This window comes from Podarcis pityusensis (assembly GCF_964106645.2).
Source record: "Podarcis pityusensis genome assembly, chromosome: 8".
NCBI lineage: Eukaryota > Metazoa > Chordata > Lepidosauria > Squamata > Lacertidae > Podarcis > Podarcis pityusensis.
In genome coordinates, this window is record NC_138033.1 from 81,721,186 (window position 1) to 81,736,338 (window position 15,153).

A 15,153-nucleotide genomic window follows, 5' to 3' on the forward strand; every position below is an offset into this window, starting at 1 on the left:
ACAGAGTAGTTCGTGTGTGCAAAGAGGAGGTGAATGAGCGCAACCTTCCACATGCCCAGGTGGAGACTGGAGGAAGGTGGGCAAGGAGGTCAATTCAAGGGCACTTAAGAGTACAAAGAGCTTTTCAGCAGGTCGGGGAGAAGCACGGCGAGGTCAGGTCAGGTCAGGTCGGGTGGGTGGGTGGGTGTCATTTAGCTGTCAGGATAAGCAGAGGCCAAACGTAAAATATTTCCAGTGCTGGGCTATTGCTTGAAAAAGTCTATACATCAATGCACCCACGGCAGGAGAAGGTGGCGGTGGCAGGAATGGGTCACGATACAAAACATAAAAGAGAACCTTTATCCTTGGCATGGAGAATAGAGGAGAAGCAAGAGAGAAGTTGCCTCCCGGAAGGAGGCAGACAAAGAAAGGGAAGGAAGACAGAGAGAGGGACGAAGGGAGGAGCAGCTGCTCCCCGAAGGAGGCAGGAGACGATGGAGAAGAAGAAGGAAAACAAGAAGAAAAGGGAGGTGATTAAGGAGGAGGGAAGCCTCTCTTGCGAAAGAGGCAGGAGACGAGAGGGGAATCTTTTCCCCAGGAGTGAAAGAAAGACGTCTGGGAATCTACAAGGAGTTGGGTGGAGGAGGGTTCAGGTACGGTGGGGTGGGGGGCGGTTTCTCCTAATCGCTGGCCACGTGGTTCTCGTTCTGTAAGGCGTGCCAGCGCTCAATCTTCTTGTCCTTGTTCTTCAGACACTCGTACCAGTGTTTCAAGCGCTCGCCTTTGGCTGTGATGCCCAGCTGGCACCCACCTGCAAGAGACAGAAAGGCAGCTGCAGAGAGAGGCGTTCCGTGCATCATAAGGTACCCCTGCCCGTACGGGCCAGTCGTGTCCGACTCTAGGGTTGTGCGCCCATCTCACTTAAGAGGCCGGGGGCCAGCGCTGTCCGGAGACACTTCCGGGTCACGTGGCCAGCGTGACGAAGCTGCTCTGGCGAGCCGGCACCAGCGCAGCACACGGAAACACTGTTTACCTTCCTGCTATAAAGCGGAAACTATTTATCTACTTGCACTTAGGGGTGCTTTCGAACTGCTAGGTGGGCAGGAGCTGGGTCCGAAAGACGGGAGCTCACCCCGCCGCGGGGATTCGAACCGCCAACCATGCGATCGGCAAGTCCTAGGCACTGAGGTTTTACCCACAGCGCCACCCGTGTCCCTCCGTGCATCATGGCAGGCCTCAAACCGGGACCCCACTTCCAGGTTATCTTTTTTTTCTTAAATCTGACAGTTCGCATCTCATTCAACCAAAACTCAACAGTTGCCCTGGGTAACCTGACTGAGATGACCCCCAGCAATGCCCAGGGTCCCATCAAATATCCCGCACCACCTACCCTAACCAGGTCCCCCCCCCCCAGGGGCTTTGGACTGCAACTCCCATCAGTCCCCAGCCAGCAAGGGCTGAGAGGGGTTGCTGGGAGTTGTAGTCCAAAAGCACCATTAGGCGGAGGAGGACCAGGAAGACCTTGCACTGAGGATACTGCAAAGCACCTCTTGAGATTGGTCTCAACTAGGGCCAGGGCCTTTTCAGTACTGGCCCCGACTTGGTGGAACACTCTGTCACAAGAGACTAGGGCCCTGCAGGACTTGACATCTTTCTGCAGGGCCTGCAAGACAGAGCTGTTCCGCCTGGCCTTTGGTTTGGACTCAGTCTGACCCTTATGTTTCCCTCCCCTTATGGTTTTGATCTATGAGCTACTATTAAAATGAGGCTGCATTTTAAATTATATTTTACCCCGTATTTTAAATTGGTCCCCCCCCCATTATGTTTTTATTGTAATTTTACTGGTGTTAGCCGCCCTGAGCCCGGCTCTGGCCGGGGTATAAATAAAAAAATATTTATTATTATTATTATTATTATTATTATTATTATTGTTATTATTGAGAAAGAAACCCAATAAACAACCCATTCCTGGATATCCTAAGAACCTAAAATTCAATTTTTTTACACACCCACACACGCCACCATGGTTTAAAAAACCCAAATTAAGCAAGCCTGTTGTTTCTTATAGCACTCACCAATATAATCATTGGATTTCCCAATGTCGTAGTCCCAAACCGATATGTCGAGCTGCTTCTTGGCTAGGTCGCTGTGCTTGATATCGTAGAAAAACTCCTGCCAAAAAGATAACACTCTCCATCAAGGATCGAGTGGTGGGGCTTTGGGGAGGGGGCAGACAAGGCTTTCGTCCGCTAGCCTCCCCCTCCTTGCTCAAAGCAGGCTTCTGTCGATAACCAGGAAGTCAAACTTCGTTCAGACAAAGCGAGGAGGGGATTCAGTTCTAGGGATGGATGGAACTGAGCATAGATGGGTTGAGGTGAAGCCAGCCCAGCATTCACTATCTACAATATATACACCACAAACTCATCCCTGCTTCATCACTGCCCATTTCTGGGGCTGCCTCTAAAGTATTGCCTTCCTGACCACTGGCTATGTTGACTAGGGCTGATGGAAGCTGGAATCCTATCTGGGCCGGACTGTGGTGGCAAAGGGGTGGAAGGAAGAAGAAGCCCCGACAATAACGGACTGGCATAATAAAGTACAAGAATTTGCTGAAATGGCGCAGTTGACAAATAGCCTGAGAGGCAATTCAAAACAAAAATTAATGGGAAAATGGGATAGATATAAGATATATGTTCAAAAATATAGTAAAGGTTCGCTATCAATGCTAGCGTTCGATTGACGTTGGAGAGAAATTGAGTTGAGAAACAAGATTAAGGGTACATATTGATATAGGAATGTATTAGATAAAATGTAAAGAAATATACAATAATAAGAGTACATTCATTTGTAAAAAAAGAATATACAACGAGATTGACAGGAAAACTGTAGTGCTGGTACAAATATTATTTTGAAATGGCTTTATGTCTTTGTTTCTCCCCCCCCTTTTTTTTTCTTTCTTTAGGTACATAAATTTGGTATATAAACTTTGTATACATGTTGAAAATTATATTATAATATGCCCTGTAATGTAATATGATAATGTATACATATGTGACTTAAGAACGTTAATAATAATAATAATAATAATAATAATAATAATAAGGAATCCTATCTGGGCCTTTTCAGTGGTGGCTCCTGGCTGTGCAATGCCCTCCCGAGTGAGGTGCACTGGTACCTCCCTCTTTATTGGCTTTCAGGAGGAATCTGACAACATTCCTGTTTTCACCCAGGTGTTTGGTGGCTGAAAAAGTACTGGATGGAAGAATGTTTTTGAACTTTGCAGAAACTGATTTTAGATGTTTTTAACAGTGTTTTTAGAATGTGTTTAACTGTTTGCTTTGTTTGTTTTGTTTCTTTAATGGTACATCTGTTTGTCACCCAACTCCTTTGGGAATGAAGAGCGGGAGGTTAATACATCACATAAATAAGAATGATGAATAAATAATCTGGAGAGCATCAGGCTGGGGAAAGCCGGCGTGTGTGGCAAGCATCCACTTCACATGGAATGTAAGAAGAGGCCTTAGAATCATAGCGTAGTGGAGTTGGAAGGGACCACAACGATCATCTAGTCCAACCCTCTGAAACACAGGAATCTTAGCCTTGCCTCACCTCATTAAACTCCGGGTTCAACGTCTTCTTTTTAATCTGCGTCTTCTGTTTCGCTTTCTTCCCCATGTCCGGCTTTAAGCATCTGGAAAGAAGAAGATGTGAGCATTTTTCTCCAGAATTTGGAGGATTGTGAAAGACAGCTGGAAAGCTAAAAGGGGCAAGCATCAGTCCAAGCGGAAGGAAAAAGGGTTGCTCTTCTGACCAAGTTTTTGGAATGATGCATAACTGTGGAAAGAGCGAGCAGGGAGGTGGTTTGCTGAACTGCCAAGCTACCGTATTTTTCGCTCCATTAGACGCACTTTTTTCCTCCTAAAAAGTAAGGGGAAACGTGAGTGCGTCTTATGGAGCGAATGGCGCTGAGCAGAGAGGTAGAGCTGCGCAGCGCCCCTTCAGCAAAGCGGGAGGAGGAACGGAGATCCTTCTGTTCCTCCTCCCGCTTCGCTGAAGGGGCACTGCGCAGCTCTCCCTCTCTGCGCAGCGCCTGTCCTGCAAAGCCAGAGGAGGAACAGAAGGGACTCCTTCTGTTCCTCCTCCGGCTTTGCGGCGACATGCCTGTCCTGGAAGTCGAAGGAGGAACAGAAGGGTCTCCTTCTCTTCCTTCTCCAGCTTCGCGGAAGGGGCACTGCACAGGGAGAACTGTGCAGCGCCCCTTCAGCAACACGCCTGTCATGCGAAGCCAGAGGAGGAACAGAAGGGACTATTTATCTACCTCAGAGAGGGAGAGCTGCGCAGTGCCCTTTCAGTGAAGCGCCTGTCCTGGCTTCTGCCTTAACCGTGCACAGCCTCTTCGGGCAGGGGGAGCCTTCATCCTGCTGCCCTGAAGAGGCTTGGCGCAGTTATCCCAGAAGCCAGAACAGCCACACGGTATCCCAGAAGCCAGATCCCTCTTGCTGTTCTGGCTTCTGGGATTCAGAATAATTTTTTCTTGTTTTTCTCCTCCAAAAACTAGGGTGGTCTGGTGCGTCTTTTGGAGCGAAAAATACAGTAATATTTTTTTTGGGGGGGGGGGGGGATGAACAGAAAAACAGATTATCCCAGAGGTGATGAATCTGTGACTCTCCACAGGTGACAAACATGTTGGGCCACCGCTCCCACCATAGAAGGAGCAGCTGATTGGCATGTAGAAGGTTCAACACTCCTGCCTGAAACCCTGAAGAGCTGCTGTCGTTCAGTGTAGACAATACTGAGCTCATGCTGCTGCTTCCCCTCTGCTACTCCTCCTCCTTCTGGCTCCATCTGCTCCTAACAGGGATGGGGCAGAAAGTTGGTCCAGTCTGTCTTTTAACCAACCCCACTCACAGTTCCCAAAGCAATATGCGAACCAGAACACAGCCAAGCCCCAAAATGTGCACTTTCCCATATTTTGTGAGGCATTCCTCCAGCCAAAACAAATAAATAAATGTTTGCAAACATGGATATTTAGAGGAAAGCGTGCATATAAATGCATATAAATTGGGGGGCACCCAACATTACTATGCATTCTGCTTGGAGAAATCCAGCTTTTCCTATGCTAAAAAGTCCCAAACAATGAAGCCTTTCTTCGTAGGGGAGCCACACCCTTGCCTGCCACTTCCGTCCTGGAAACATGGGGTTGGATAGCAATATTTGCCAAGAGTTGCATCATCTCACGCTGGTGCCAGCTGAGCTGAACAATTTGGTAAAGCAGAGAGATTTACCGTATTTTTCGCTCTATAAGACACACCAGACCACAAGACGCACCTAGTTTTTGGAGGAGGAAAACAAGAAAAAAAATATTCTGAATCACAGAAGCCAGAACAGCAAGAGGGATCGCTGTGCAGTGAAAGCAGCAATCCCTCTTGCTGTTCTGGCTTCTGGGATAGCTGCGCAGCCTGCATTCGCTCCATAAGACGCACACACATTTCCCCTTACTTTTTAGGAGGGAAAAAGTGAGTGTTATCGAGCAAAAAATACAGTAGTAGTAATAGGGAATGTAATGTGAGATTACATGGCAAAGCACCGAAATTCTTGGGGAAAGAGGCACACTTTTCCTGAGCACTCTCAGAATTGCAAGCGACTAAGTAATTGACAGAGATGCGCGTGGCGCTGTGGGTTAAACCACAGAGCCTAGGACTTGCTGATCAGAAGGTCGGCAGTTCGAATCCCTGCAACAGGGTGAGCTCCCATTGCTTGGTCCCAGCTCCTGCCAACCTAGCAGTTCGAAAGCATGTCAAAGTGCAAGTACATAAATAGGTAAATGGCTGGAAGGTAAATGGCGTTTCCGTGCGCTGCTCTGGTTCGCCAGAAGCGGCTTAGTCATGCTGGCCACATGACCTGGAAGCTGTACGCCGGCTCCCTCGGCCAATAAAGCGAGATGAGCACCGCAACCCCAGAGTCGGCCATGACTGGGCCTAATGGTCAGGGGTCCCTTTACCATTACCTAAGTAACTGACAAAGCCAGCGGCCAACAAAGCCCAGGAGTTTGTGCCCAGGACGTACATTTTCACAAAAGGGTCAGAGTAGCCGTTGGCGTCCATGGCCGCTAAATGGACGCAACGCACAATGCCGACGACGAGGCCTCCTTTCGGAGTGCTATACATGAGGGACACCAGGATTTTGCCCCGTTCCTCCACGTCGCCCGCTTGGCCCATCTGTGGGGGACAAAGAGAGAGTCTGCATTTTGGGATAGAGTCATAGAATCACAGAATTGTAGAGCCACCTCATGAGAAGAGAAGACTCCCTGGAAAAGACCCTGATGGTGGGAAAGATGGAGGACACAAGGAGAAGGGAACGACAGAGGACGAGATGGTTGGATAGTGTTCTCGAAGCTACCAGCATGAGTTTGACTAAATTGCGGGAGGCAGTGGAAGACAGGAGTGCCTGGCGTGCTCTGGTCCATGGGGTCACGAAGAATCGGACACGACTAAACGACTAAACAACAACAACAAATTGTCATCATCCGAAGCCCCTGCAATGCAGGAATCACCACTAAACCATCCCTGACTGGAGGCTTGCCTATGTCAGTCTGCATTTCTTAGTGCAGAAAGTGTTGATCTGATGTGCAGAGATCTTTCCTATTCTGATTACTTCAAGAGGGTTCTGAAAGCTTCTCTGTGTGAAAGAAACAAGCAGAAGTTTCATGATGTTTGGGTTATTCCTTCAGAGAAGCTGAGTACAGCTGGTTTAAACTGGTTCTCTTATCTCTTTCTGTCAAGGTAATACTGGCTATAAAAGTAAGGCCAGATGGAGCCTTGAGTTTTGCTTTCTATTTGTATCTCTTTTCCTTCTGGTGTGGTGTTCTATATACAGTGGTACCTCAGGTTACAGATGCTTCAGGTTACAGACGCTTCAGGTTACAGACTCTGCTAACCCAGAAATAGTATCTCGGGTTAAGAACTTTACCTCAGGATGAGAACAGAAATTGTGCGGCGGCAGCAGGAGGCCCCATTAGCTAAAGTGGTACCTCAGGTTAAGAACAGTTTCAGGTTAAGAACGGACCTCCAGAACGAATTAAGTTCCTAACCCGAGGTGCCACTGTATAGTGTTAAGGTTTAGACTTGTTATAGGTTATTGTAAGTTTTAAGTTGTCTGCTGCAACTGGATTTCTTATAATACAGTGCCAATCCTGAATGTATTGGATTTGTGACCCTTAGGCTCATTTGCCTTCAGGAGCAATAAAGCTCTGCTGGGTGAAATATTAATTGCCTCTGGTCTATTTTTGGGGAATCCTGAAACGTTTTTTAAGTTGTTACTCTGCTAACTATACAGTGGACACTCGGGTTGTGAACGTGATCTGGGCGGGATGCACGTTCGCAACCCGCAGCGTCCGCAACTCGCAGCGGCGCATCTGCGCACGTGAGGGTTGTGATTCGGCACGTCTGCGCATGCGCAAAGCACGATTTAGTGCTTCTGCGCATGCATGACCGCTGAAACCCAGAAGCAACCTGTTCCGGTACTTCCAGGTTTCTGAGAAAACGCAACCTGAAGCGTCTGTAACCTGAGGTATGACTGTACATTGGAATCTGCTCTGGATCAGTATTGAGTAGAATTCCCATAACAATACAACCTCTCTTGAAAAACTTCCAAGCGAGTCCTGTTCTGCTGTCAAACATTTTTTCCAGGTACTTTAGCTGAAATCTCCTTTCTTGTAATTTGAATCCATTGGTTCGGGTCCTCCCCTCCGGAGCAGCCCAAAACCAGTGCTCTGGCCTTGTTGGAATCTGCCCTTGAACTGGATGGGGGAGAGGCAGCTGTAGAAACCTCTAACTCAGCAGTTCTCAACCTGTGGGTCCCCAGATGTTGTTGGACTACAACTCCCATCCTCCCTGACTACTGGTCATGCTGGCTAGGAATGATGGGAGTTGTAGTCCAACAACATCTGGGGACCCACAGGTTGAGAAACACTGCTCTGACTTCAAGCCCCACCTCCCATTCGCATGCGGCCCCTGGAAGGCTGCCTTTTTGGCAATGTGGCCCTTGGGCTGAAAAAAATGGTGTAGACCATCTAGAAAGATATCAATACGGATTGTGTATTTGCAGAAATGAGCGTTAATTTGCAATTGGGGGGTTTTTTTGCCGGTTATTTTTATTGATTTCCCAAATTGTTACAAATTGTTGCCAAATTACTTCAATTTAATACAACTTCCAATTAATCTGCGATGGTGCAAATCTTCTAGGAAGTTTTTTTTTCCCCTGATAGATTTCAATATGAATTGTGGTATATTTAAATCTATTTAATAAAATGATGGTTTTTTATATCTATTTAAAAAAAAAAATGCATAGGGAAACACATTGTCTGCCTGGGTGGCCAAATTCAGTTTACTCTTTAGAGCAAAGAAGCTTGGGTTGCCTTCACATTGTCACGTTAATCAGATCTACTCTATAAACTACCAGATCAACCGTGCAAACATGAGAACAGCTTCTGCCATCTGCCTGGAAGTAGCCATTTGAAAGCTTCATTCACAGGAGCCGGCATGAACGTTTCACATACAGTGCTACCTCGGGTTAAGTATTTAATTTGTTCTGGAGGTCCGTTCTTAACCTGAAACTGTTCTTAACCTGAAGTACCACTTTAGCTAATGGGGCCTCCTGCTGCTGCCGCGCTGCCGGAGCAAGATTTCTGTTCTCAACCTGAAGCAAAGTTCTTAACCCGAGGTAATATTTCTGGGTTAGTGGAGTCTGTAACCTGAAGCATCTGTAACCTGAAGCATATGTAACCCGAGGTATCACTGTATTCAGGTTGTCATTTGAGTGCTGCAGTCATCAAGTGACGGTCTCAGAAGCGGATTTAGGGGGTGGGGTGCCAAATTTTGGCGTCACACATACCGCTGCTGAAATTTGAGGCCCCAAGATCTGCCACTGATGTCCCGAAAAGCACAAAACCGACCCTTGGGTTTTCAAAGAGTAACTCAGAAAATCCGGTGAAATGTTAAGTGCGACCACATGAGGGCACCTTGTGCAAAAAAACCGTTCTAGGGCAGGGGTAGGCAACCGAAGGCCCGTGGCCGGATGCAGCCCAATCGCCTTCTCAATCCAGCCCGCAGATGGTCCGGGAATCAGCATGTTTTTACATGAGTAGAATGTGTCCTTTTATTTAAAATGTACCTCTGGGTTATTTGTGGGGCCTGCCTGGTGTTTTTACATGAGTAGAAGGCGTGCTTTTATTTAAAATGCATCTCTGGGTTTTTTGTGGGGCATAGGAATTCGTTCATTTTCAAATTTTTTACAAAATATAGTCCGGCCCACCACATAGTCTGATGGACGGTGGACCGGCCCACGGCTGAAAAAGGTTGCTGACCCCTGTTCTAGGGGGAGTGGGATTTGCTCAGCAAGATTGCCCAACCACCCTCCTGGCACCCAACTAGTTGGTTTCTGTCCTACTGACCCAGGCTTTCCTCTCCAGATTAAAAGAGTCCTAGATCTCTCCCCCTAAGCTTCACATTTTGCAAAGCCAGCCCACAATCCTCAGAAAAGCGAGGAAACAGGAAAGAGACTAACAGCACTGCAGTCGGGAATTACTAACTGGGAAGACTAAACTAATTCATTCTTCCCCGCCCCATGGATTTCCAAATGTTGCATCTTCCAAAGACCAGCTTAGAACTGGACAGGCACCGTTAAAGCATTTTGGACTGCCGTCTTTTAGGAAGGAAATAGAAAAAAAGAACTGAGAAATTGCACAAAACAAATGAAATACCATGAAAATCCCTGAAACGAGAAGTAACAGTCTTTAACATCAGCAGTAACACCTAGACCATGGGAGCGTTCCAGCCCTGTTCTTGAGTTTGTTCAAAATCTAAAACAGCTTTATCTTGTATTCCTTTCTTTGAATTTGTGCCGTTCAGGTTTTTAAACCTTTTTGTAAAAGCAGCACTAGAATTTTCACAGTTGAGTCCTCAACCCTTTATTATTGTGCTTTGCTTTCTTCAAGCTGGGCTTTGTTTAAAACTTGCTATTTAGGTTTTCAAACCTTTTTTGTAAATTCAGTATTAGAAACTGTACTTTTGAGTCCTCATCCTTTATTACCGCGCTTTGCTTTACCTAGGTCAAGCTAGGATTATAATATGTCAGAATTTTGGGGGTTCTACCCCTCTTTGAATTTTGGTCATTTAAAGTTTATGATTTTTCCATTTCCTTCTGAGGAAACTGAATAGTTCATTGAAACGAGGTTTGTAGCCGGCATCCCATTAAGGCTTTGTTCTATTTTAGGTTATTCTAAAAAAAATTCCTTAAGCTTTTTGATTTTATTATTTAGTCGATTTCCACAAGATATTATTTCTAGTCGATTACTTCTCATTTCAGGGATTTTCATGGTATTTCATTTGTTTTGTGTCTTTTAGGAAGGAAGATCACAAAACAGTCTGTTCAATGCACTCCACAACTGGCCTTAAGGATGAATGGAAAGACCTTCTCCACAAATAACAGATCACCTTTCTACTGGTTGCAGCTCGTCTACTGATTGCTCCAAATCTGAAAGGTTTGGATAATTTGCAGTTGTCTGCTTGGAGATGAAAGGTTTGGACTCTGTGGCTCTCAAGGAAAAGCCGACTAAACAGTTAGCAGCACTGAATGGAAAACGAATGGAAAGCTGTTTTGTAGAAACAGGGTATGCCTTTACCTATCAGAAACTGACTCTGGCCTGCAACCTCTGGCAATGGAGGTCCAGGAGGGCTGAATTAACCATTAAATAAGCATGTGCTTGGGACGCGGGTGGCACTGTGGGTTAAACCACAGAGCCTAGGACTTGCCGATCAGAAAGTCGGCGGTTCGAATCCCCGCGACGGGGTGAGCTCCCGTTGCTCAGTCCCTGCTCCTGCCAACCTAGCAGTTCAAAAGCACATCAAAGCGCAAGTAGATAAATAGGTACCACTCCGGCGGGAAGGTAAATGGCGTTTCTATGAGCTGCTCTGGTTCGCCAGAAGCAGCTTAGTCATGTTGGCCACATGACCCGGAAGCTGAACACCGGCTCCCTCGGCCAATAAAGCAAGATGAGCGCCGCAACCCCAGAGTAGGCCACGACTGGACCTAATGGTCAGGGGTCCCTTTACCTTTACCTTTTTAAGCATGTGCTTAGAGCATCAAGGGGCTGGAGAGCACCACAGAAATTTTCCATTGCCAGATTTACCATGGACCATATGGTGCCGCTGAACAAGGTTCCACAAAAAAAAGGCTCCCACAATAAATGAAAACATTACATACATAATTACATTGAAAAACAATAATAAAATAGCAACAATAAAATAGTAATAATGATCAATTGTACTAATGATATACATTAATCTTGGGGATACAACAAAATTAGAATCTAGTAACTGGTAAACTAAAGAGGCGGGTGGCGCTGTGGATTAAACCACAGAGCCTAGGGCTTGCCGATCAGAAGGTCGGCGGTTCGAATCCCCGCAACAGGGTGAGATCCCGTTGCTCGGTCCCAGCTCCTGCCAACCTAGCAGTTCAAAAGCACATCAAAGTGCAAGTAGATAAATAGGTACCACTCCGGCGGGAAGGTAAACGGCGTTTCCATGCGCTGCTCTGGTTCGCCAGAAGCGGCTTAGTCATGCTGGCCACATGACCCGGAAGCTGTCTGCGGACAAACGCCGGCTCCCTCGGCCAGTAAAGCGAGATGAGCACCGCAACCCCAGTCGTCCCCAACTGGCCTTAACGGTCAGGGGTCCCTTTACCTTTACCTTTAACTGGTTAACTGCCACTCGGTCCACTGAGGCTTATGTGATCATTCCAGGTCTCCCAGGTCCTGATCTAACCACTGAACAATCACTGCCTTCCCCTGTCCTGCACTAACAGTCTGATCAAGGCCCTGGAACCAAAAAATATGCTTCAGTCTAAGAGGGCATCTGCTCAGAAAATAATTTAGCGTTTCTCCTCAGCAGCTTAGTTGTGGCCATGGAAAACGTGGCGAAACCTCCCCTGAGTCTAGGTAATGTCTTACCTCATCTTCGTACAACGCCATCCCTCTTGATGATCCAGTTGTACCTCCACGCTTCATCTTGGGGTTAGCGGCGAGTGAAAGATGGGGGGGAGGAAAAAAAGGTTTCCTTTAATATTGTCCAGAAGGTAGCTTGAGAGACGCTGGGGAACCTGAATTAAGGAGTTCCTGGACCACTTTTTCCTCCTCAAATGTACCGTATTTTTCGCTCTATAGGACGCACTTTTCCCCCTTCAAAAATTAAGGGGAAATGTGTGTGCGTCCTATGGAGCGAATGCAGGCTCCTTGGCTTCAGCGATAGCAACGCGAAGCCACCGAAGCGCAGAGGGAGCGCTCCCTCTCGCTCTCCAGGCTTCAGGGATAGCCGCCTGAAGCTTTTGGAGCGCAGCGGGAACTCACGCTGCGCTCCGAAGGCTTCGGGTTCCTTTTGCTGAAGCCGGGAGAGCAAGACTCTCCTGGCTTCAGCAGAGAGGGAGAGCTGCGCAGCGCCCCTTCAGCCAAGCGGGAGGAGAAATGGAAGGGCCTCCGTTTCTGCTGTCGCTTCACTGAAGGGGCGCTGAGCAGAGAGGGGAGTTTTTTTCCCCTTGTTCTCCCCCTCTAAAACAAGGTGCGTCCTTTGGTTGGGTGCGTCCTATAGAGCGAAAAATACGGTATCTATGACTTTCTCTCCCCCCCCAACAACCCCCCACAACCTGTGTTTGAATGAAAGCAGTTTTATTAAATACGCAGGCTGTGGCCCCAAACATTATCTCCCCAGAGGAATTTTCCCACTGAGTTCAATGAGGCTTCCCCCCCCCCTACGTTTGTGTAACGGAAAATTCCTGCCTTAGCCAATTAATGGTACAACTTTCACAGCGCATGCGTTCGCTCACAAGGAAATCCCACGTGTTTCAATGCACAGAGCCACTACGTAAAGGTGCTGAAGACCGCATCCTGAAAACATAGCGTCAGAAGACCTCCCTGTAGCTGGATCAGGCCCATGGCCCAACTGGTCTAGAATTCTGTTCCCACAGTAGCCAACCAGATGCCACAATGGGAAGCCCGGGAGCAGGATCCAAGCACAAGAGTCCTCTCCCCAGCTCGTATTCAGACTGGGCACAGTACGCCATCATCGTGTCTAACAACATTCTCCTCCATGAACTTGCCTAAACCACTTTTAAGGCCGGCGAAGTTGGCAGCCATTGGCACATCCTGTGAGAGTGAGTTCCATAGTTGAACTACCGTATTTTTCACTCTATAAGACGCACCAGACCACAAGGCGCACCTAGTTTTTGGAGGAGGAAAACAAGAAAAGAAATATTCTGAATTTCAGAAGCCAGAACAGAAAGAAGGATCGCTACACAGCGAAAACAGCAATCCCTCTTGCTGTTCTGGCTTCTCGGATAGCTGCGCAGCCTGCATTCGCTCCATAAGCCGCACACACATTTCCCCTTACTTTTTAGGAGGGAAAAAGTGAGTCTTATAGAGCAAAAAATACGGTATGTGTTGTGTGAAGACTCCTTCCTTTTGTCTGCCTTGTGTCTTCTGGCCCCCAAATTCTACATTATAAGAGAGGGGTTTTCACGCGCATTTTTTCCACACCATACAAGGATTTTTCCACATTATGCAAGGATCACATCACCTTGTACTCGACCCAGGGGGTGGATCAAGGCTGCAGCGCTTGGGACTTTTTACTTCAGAGAAAAGGCAAGTTAACAGGTGATAGCAAAGAAGCTTATAAAATTATACACGGCATGGAGAAAGAGTAAAGAGAGGGGAAAAAAGTTTTCTCCCCCTTTCACGGTGCTGCAAGCCACAAGCATGCAATGAAGCTGAATGTTAGAAGATTCAGGAAGGGCAAAAGAAACTAACTCTTCACACAGCACAAAGTTAAACTATGGAACTCACTGCCACAGGAGGCCGTGATGACGGCGACAAACTTGGACGGCTTTAAAGGAGGACTGGGGAAATTCATGGAGACGAAAGCTATCTAACTCTTGAGGGCTATTCTCGGCCTCCACAGTTAGAGGCACCAATGCTTCTGATTATCAGTTTGTTTGTTTGTTTGTTTGTTTGTTTGTTTGTGTGTTTGTTTGCTTGCTTGCTTGTTGATTGAATTTATATACCACCCTATACCCAGGACTCTCAGGGCGGTTCACAGAATAAAATCAAGATATAAAACCACAAAATACATAATAAAAATAAAAACAACAACCCAATATAACAACCCCCAAAAATAACATTTTAAAAGGGCATAGGATGTAAATCAGATCAACTAACATCCTGGTTAAAAAGGAACATTTTTGCCTGGCACCTAAAGGCGTATAATGAAGGCGCCTGGCAAACTTCCCTGAGGAGAGCATTCCACAGATGGGGAGCCACTGCAGAGAAGGCCCTGTTCTCATGTGGCCATCCTCCGGACCTCTCAAGGAGGAGGTGCATGAAGGAGGGTCTCAGAAGATGATCTCAGGGTCTGGGTAGGTTCGTATGGAAAGAGGTGGTCCTTGAGGTATTGCGGACCTGAGTTGCTGGAAACCACAGGAGGGGAGAAGGTTCCTGTGCTCGGATCCTGCTTGTGGGCTTCTCAGTGAGGCGTCTTGTTGGCCACTGTGAGAACAGGGTGCTAAAATAGATGGGCCATTGACCTGACCCTAGCAGGGTCTGCTTATGCTCTTATCTGTCTTTAATCATAGATGCCCAGTGATGAAACCGTGGATAGCATTTGCTTCTTTCTCCTTAACCCGCCGTGTTGATTCTTAGTTGGAAAAAGCCATCCTTCCAACTGTCTGCCCAGCAGACAACCTCTCCTACTCTTCCCAACTCAGATTCCCATCCCCTCTGTGCTACAGATCAGGTCCAAACATGTTCACGTAAGAAAAGACACACAAACCATCACAATGAATGGGACAAGAACATAGACGACGGTGAAATGTACCGGGATGACTCTTTCCAGACAGATGTTGAAATTCTTCTTCTGGTTGGCCTTCACTTTCTTCAGGGCCACCCTCGTCTCACCTATGAACTCGTTGTGGCCAAATTTGTCCTCGTCACACACAGAGATCCTGAAAGGAACAAACATGCACGCTCTGGTTATCTCCCGCTTGGACTACTGCAATGCGCTCTATGTGGGGCTACCTCTGAAGGTGACTCGGAAACTGCAATTAATCCAGAATGGTGCAGCAAGACTGATG

The 15,153-nt window shown here is 47.1% G+C and overlaps 1 protein-coding gene across 5 annotated transcripts in view; it reads right to left on the reverse strand.

Annotated features, from left to right (window-relative positions):
- Nucleotides 1–221: 221 nt before the first annotated feature.
- Nucleotides 222–15,153, reverse strand: part of RPH3A (rabphilin 3A) — a 121,497-nt gene continuing 106,565 nt past the window's right edge. For all 5 annotated transcript variants that reach the window (XM_081017371.1, XM_081017370.1, XM_081017367.1 and 2 more), the window contains 6 exons: nucleotides 14,898–15,024; nucleotides 11,987–12,043; nucleotides 6,046–6,197; nucleotides 3,589–3,670; nucleotides 2,055–2,151; nucleotides 222–790 (listed from right to left, as the gene is read on the reverse strand). In XM_081017371.1, coding sequence (XP_080873497.1) covers nucleotides 660–790; nucleotides 2,055–2,151; nucleotides 3,589–3,670; nucleotides 6,046–6,197; nucleotides 11,987–12,043; nucleotides 14,898–15,024 — 646 coding nt within the window. In that variant the 3' untranslated portion in view covers nucleotides 222–659. The remainder of the gene's footprint in view (nucleotides 791–2,054; nucleotides 2,152–3,588; nucleotides 3,671–6,045; nucleotides 6,198–11,986; nucleotides 12,044–14,897; nucleotides 15,025–15,153) is intronic.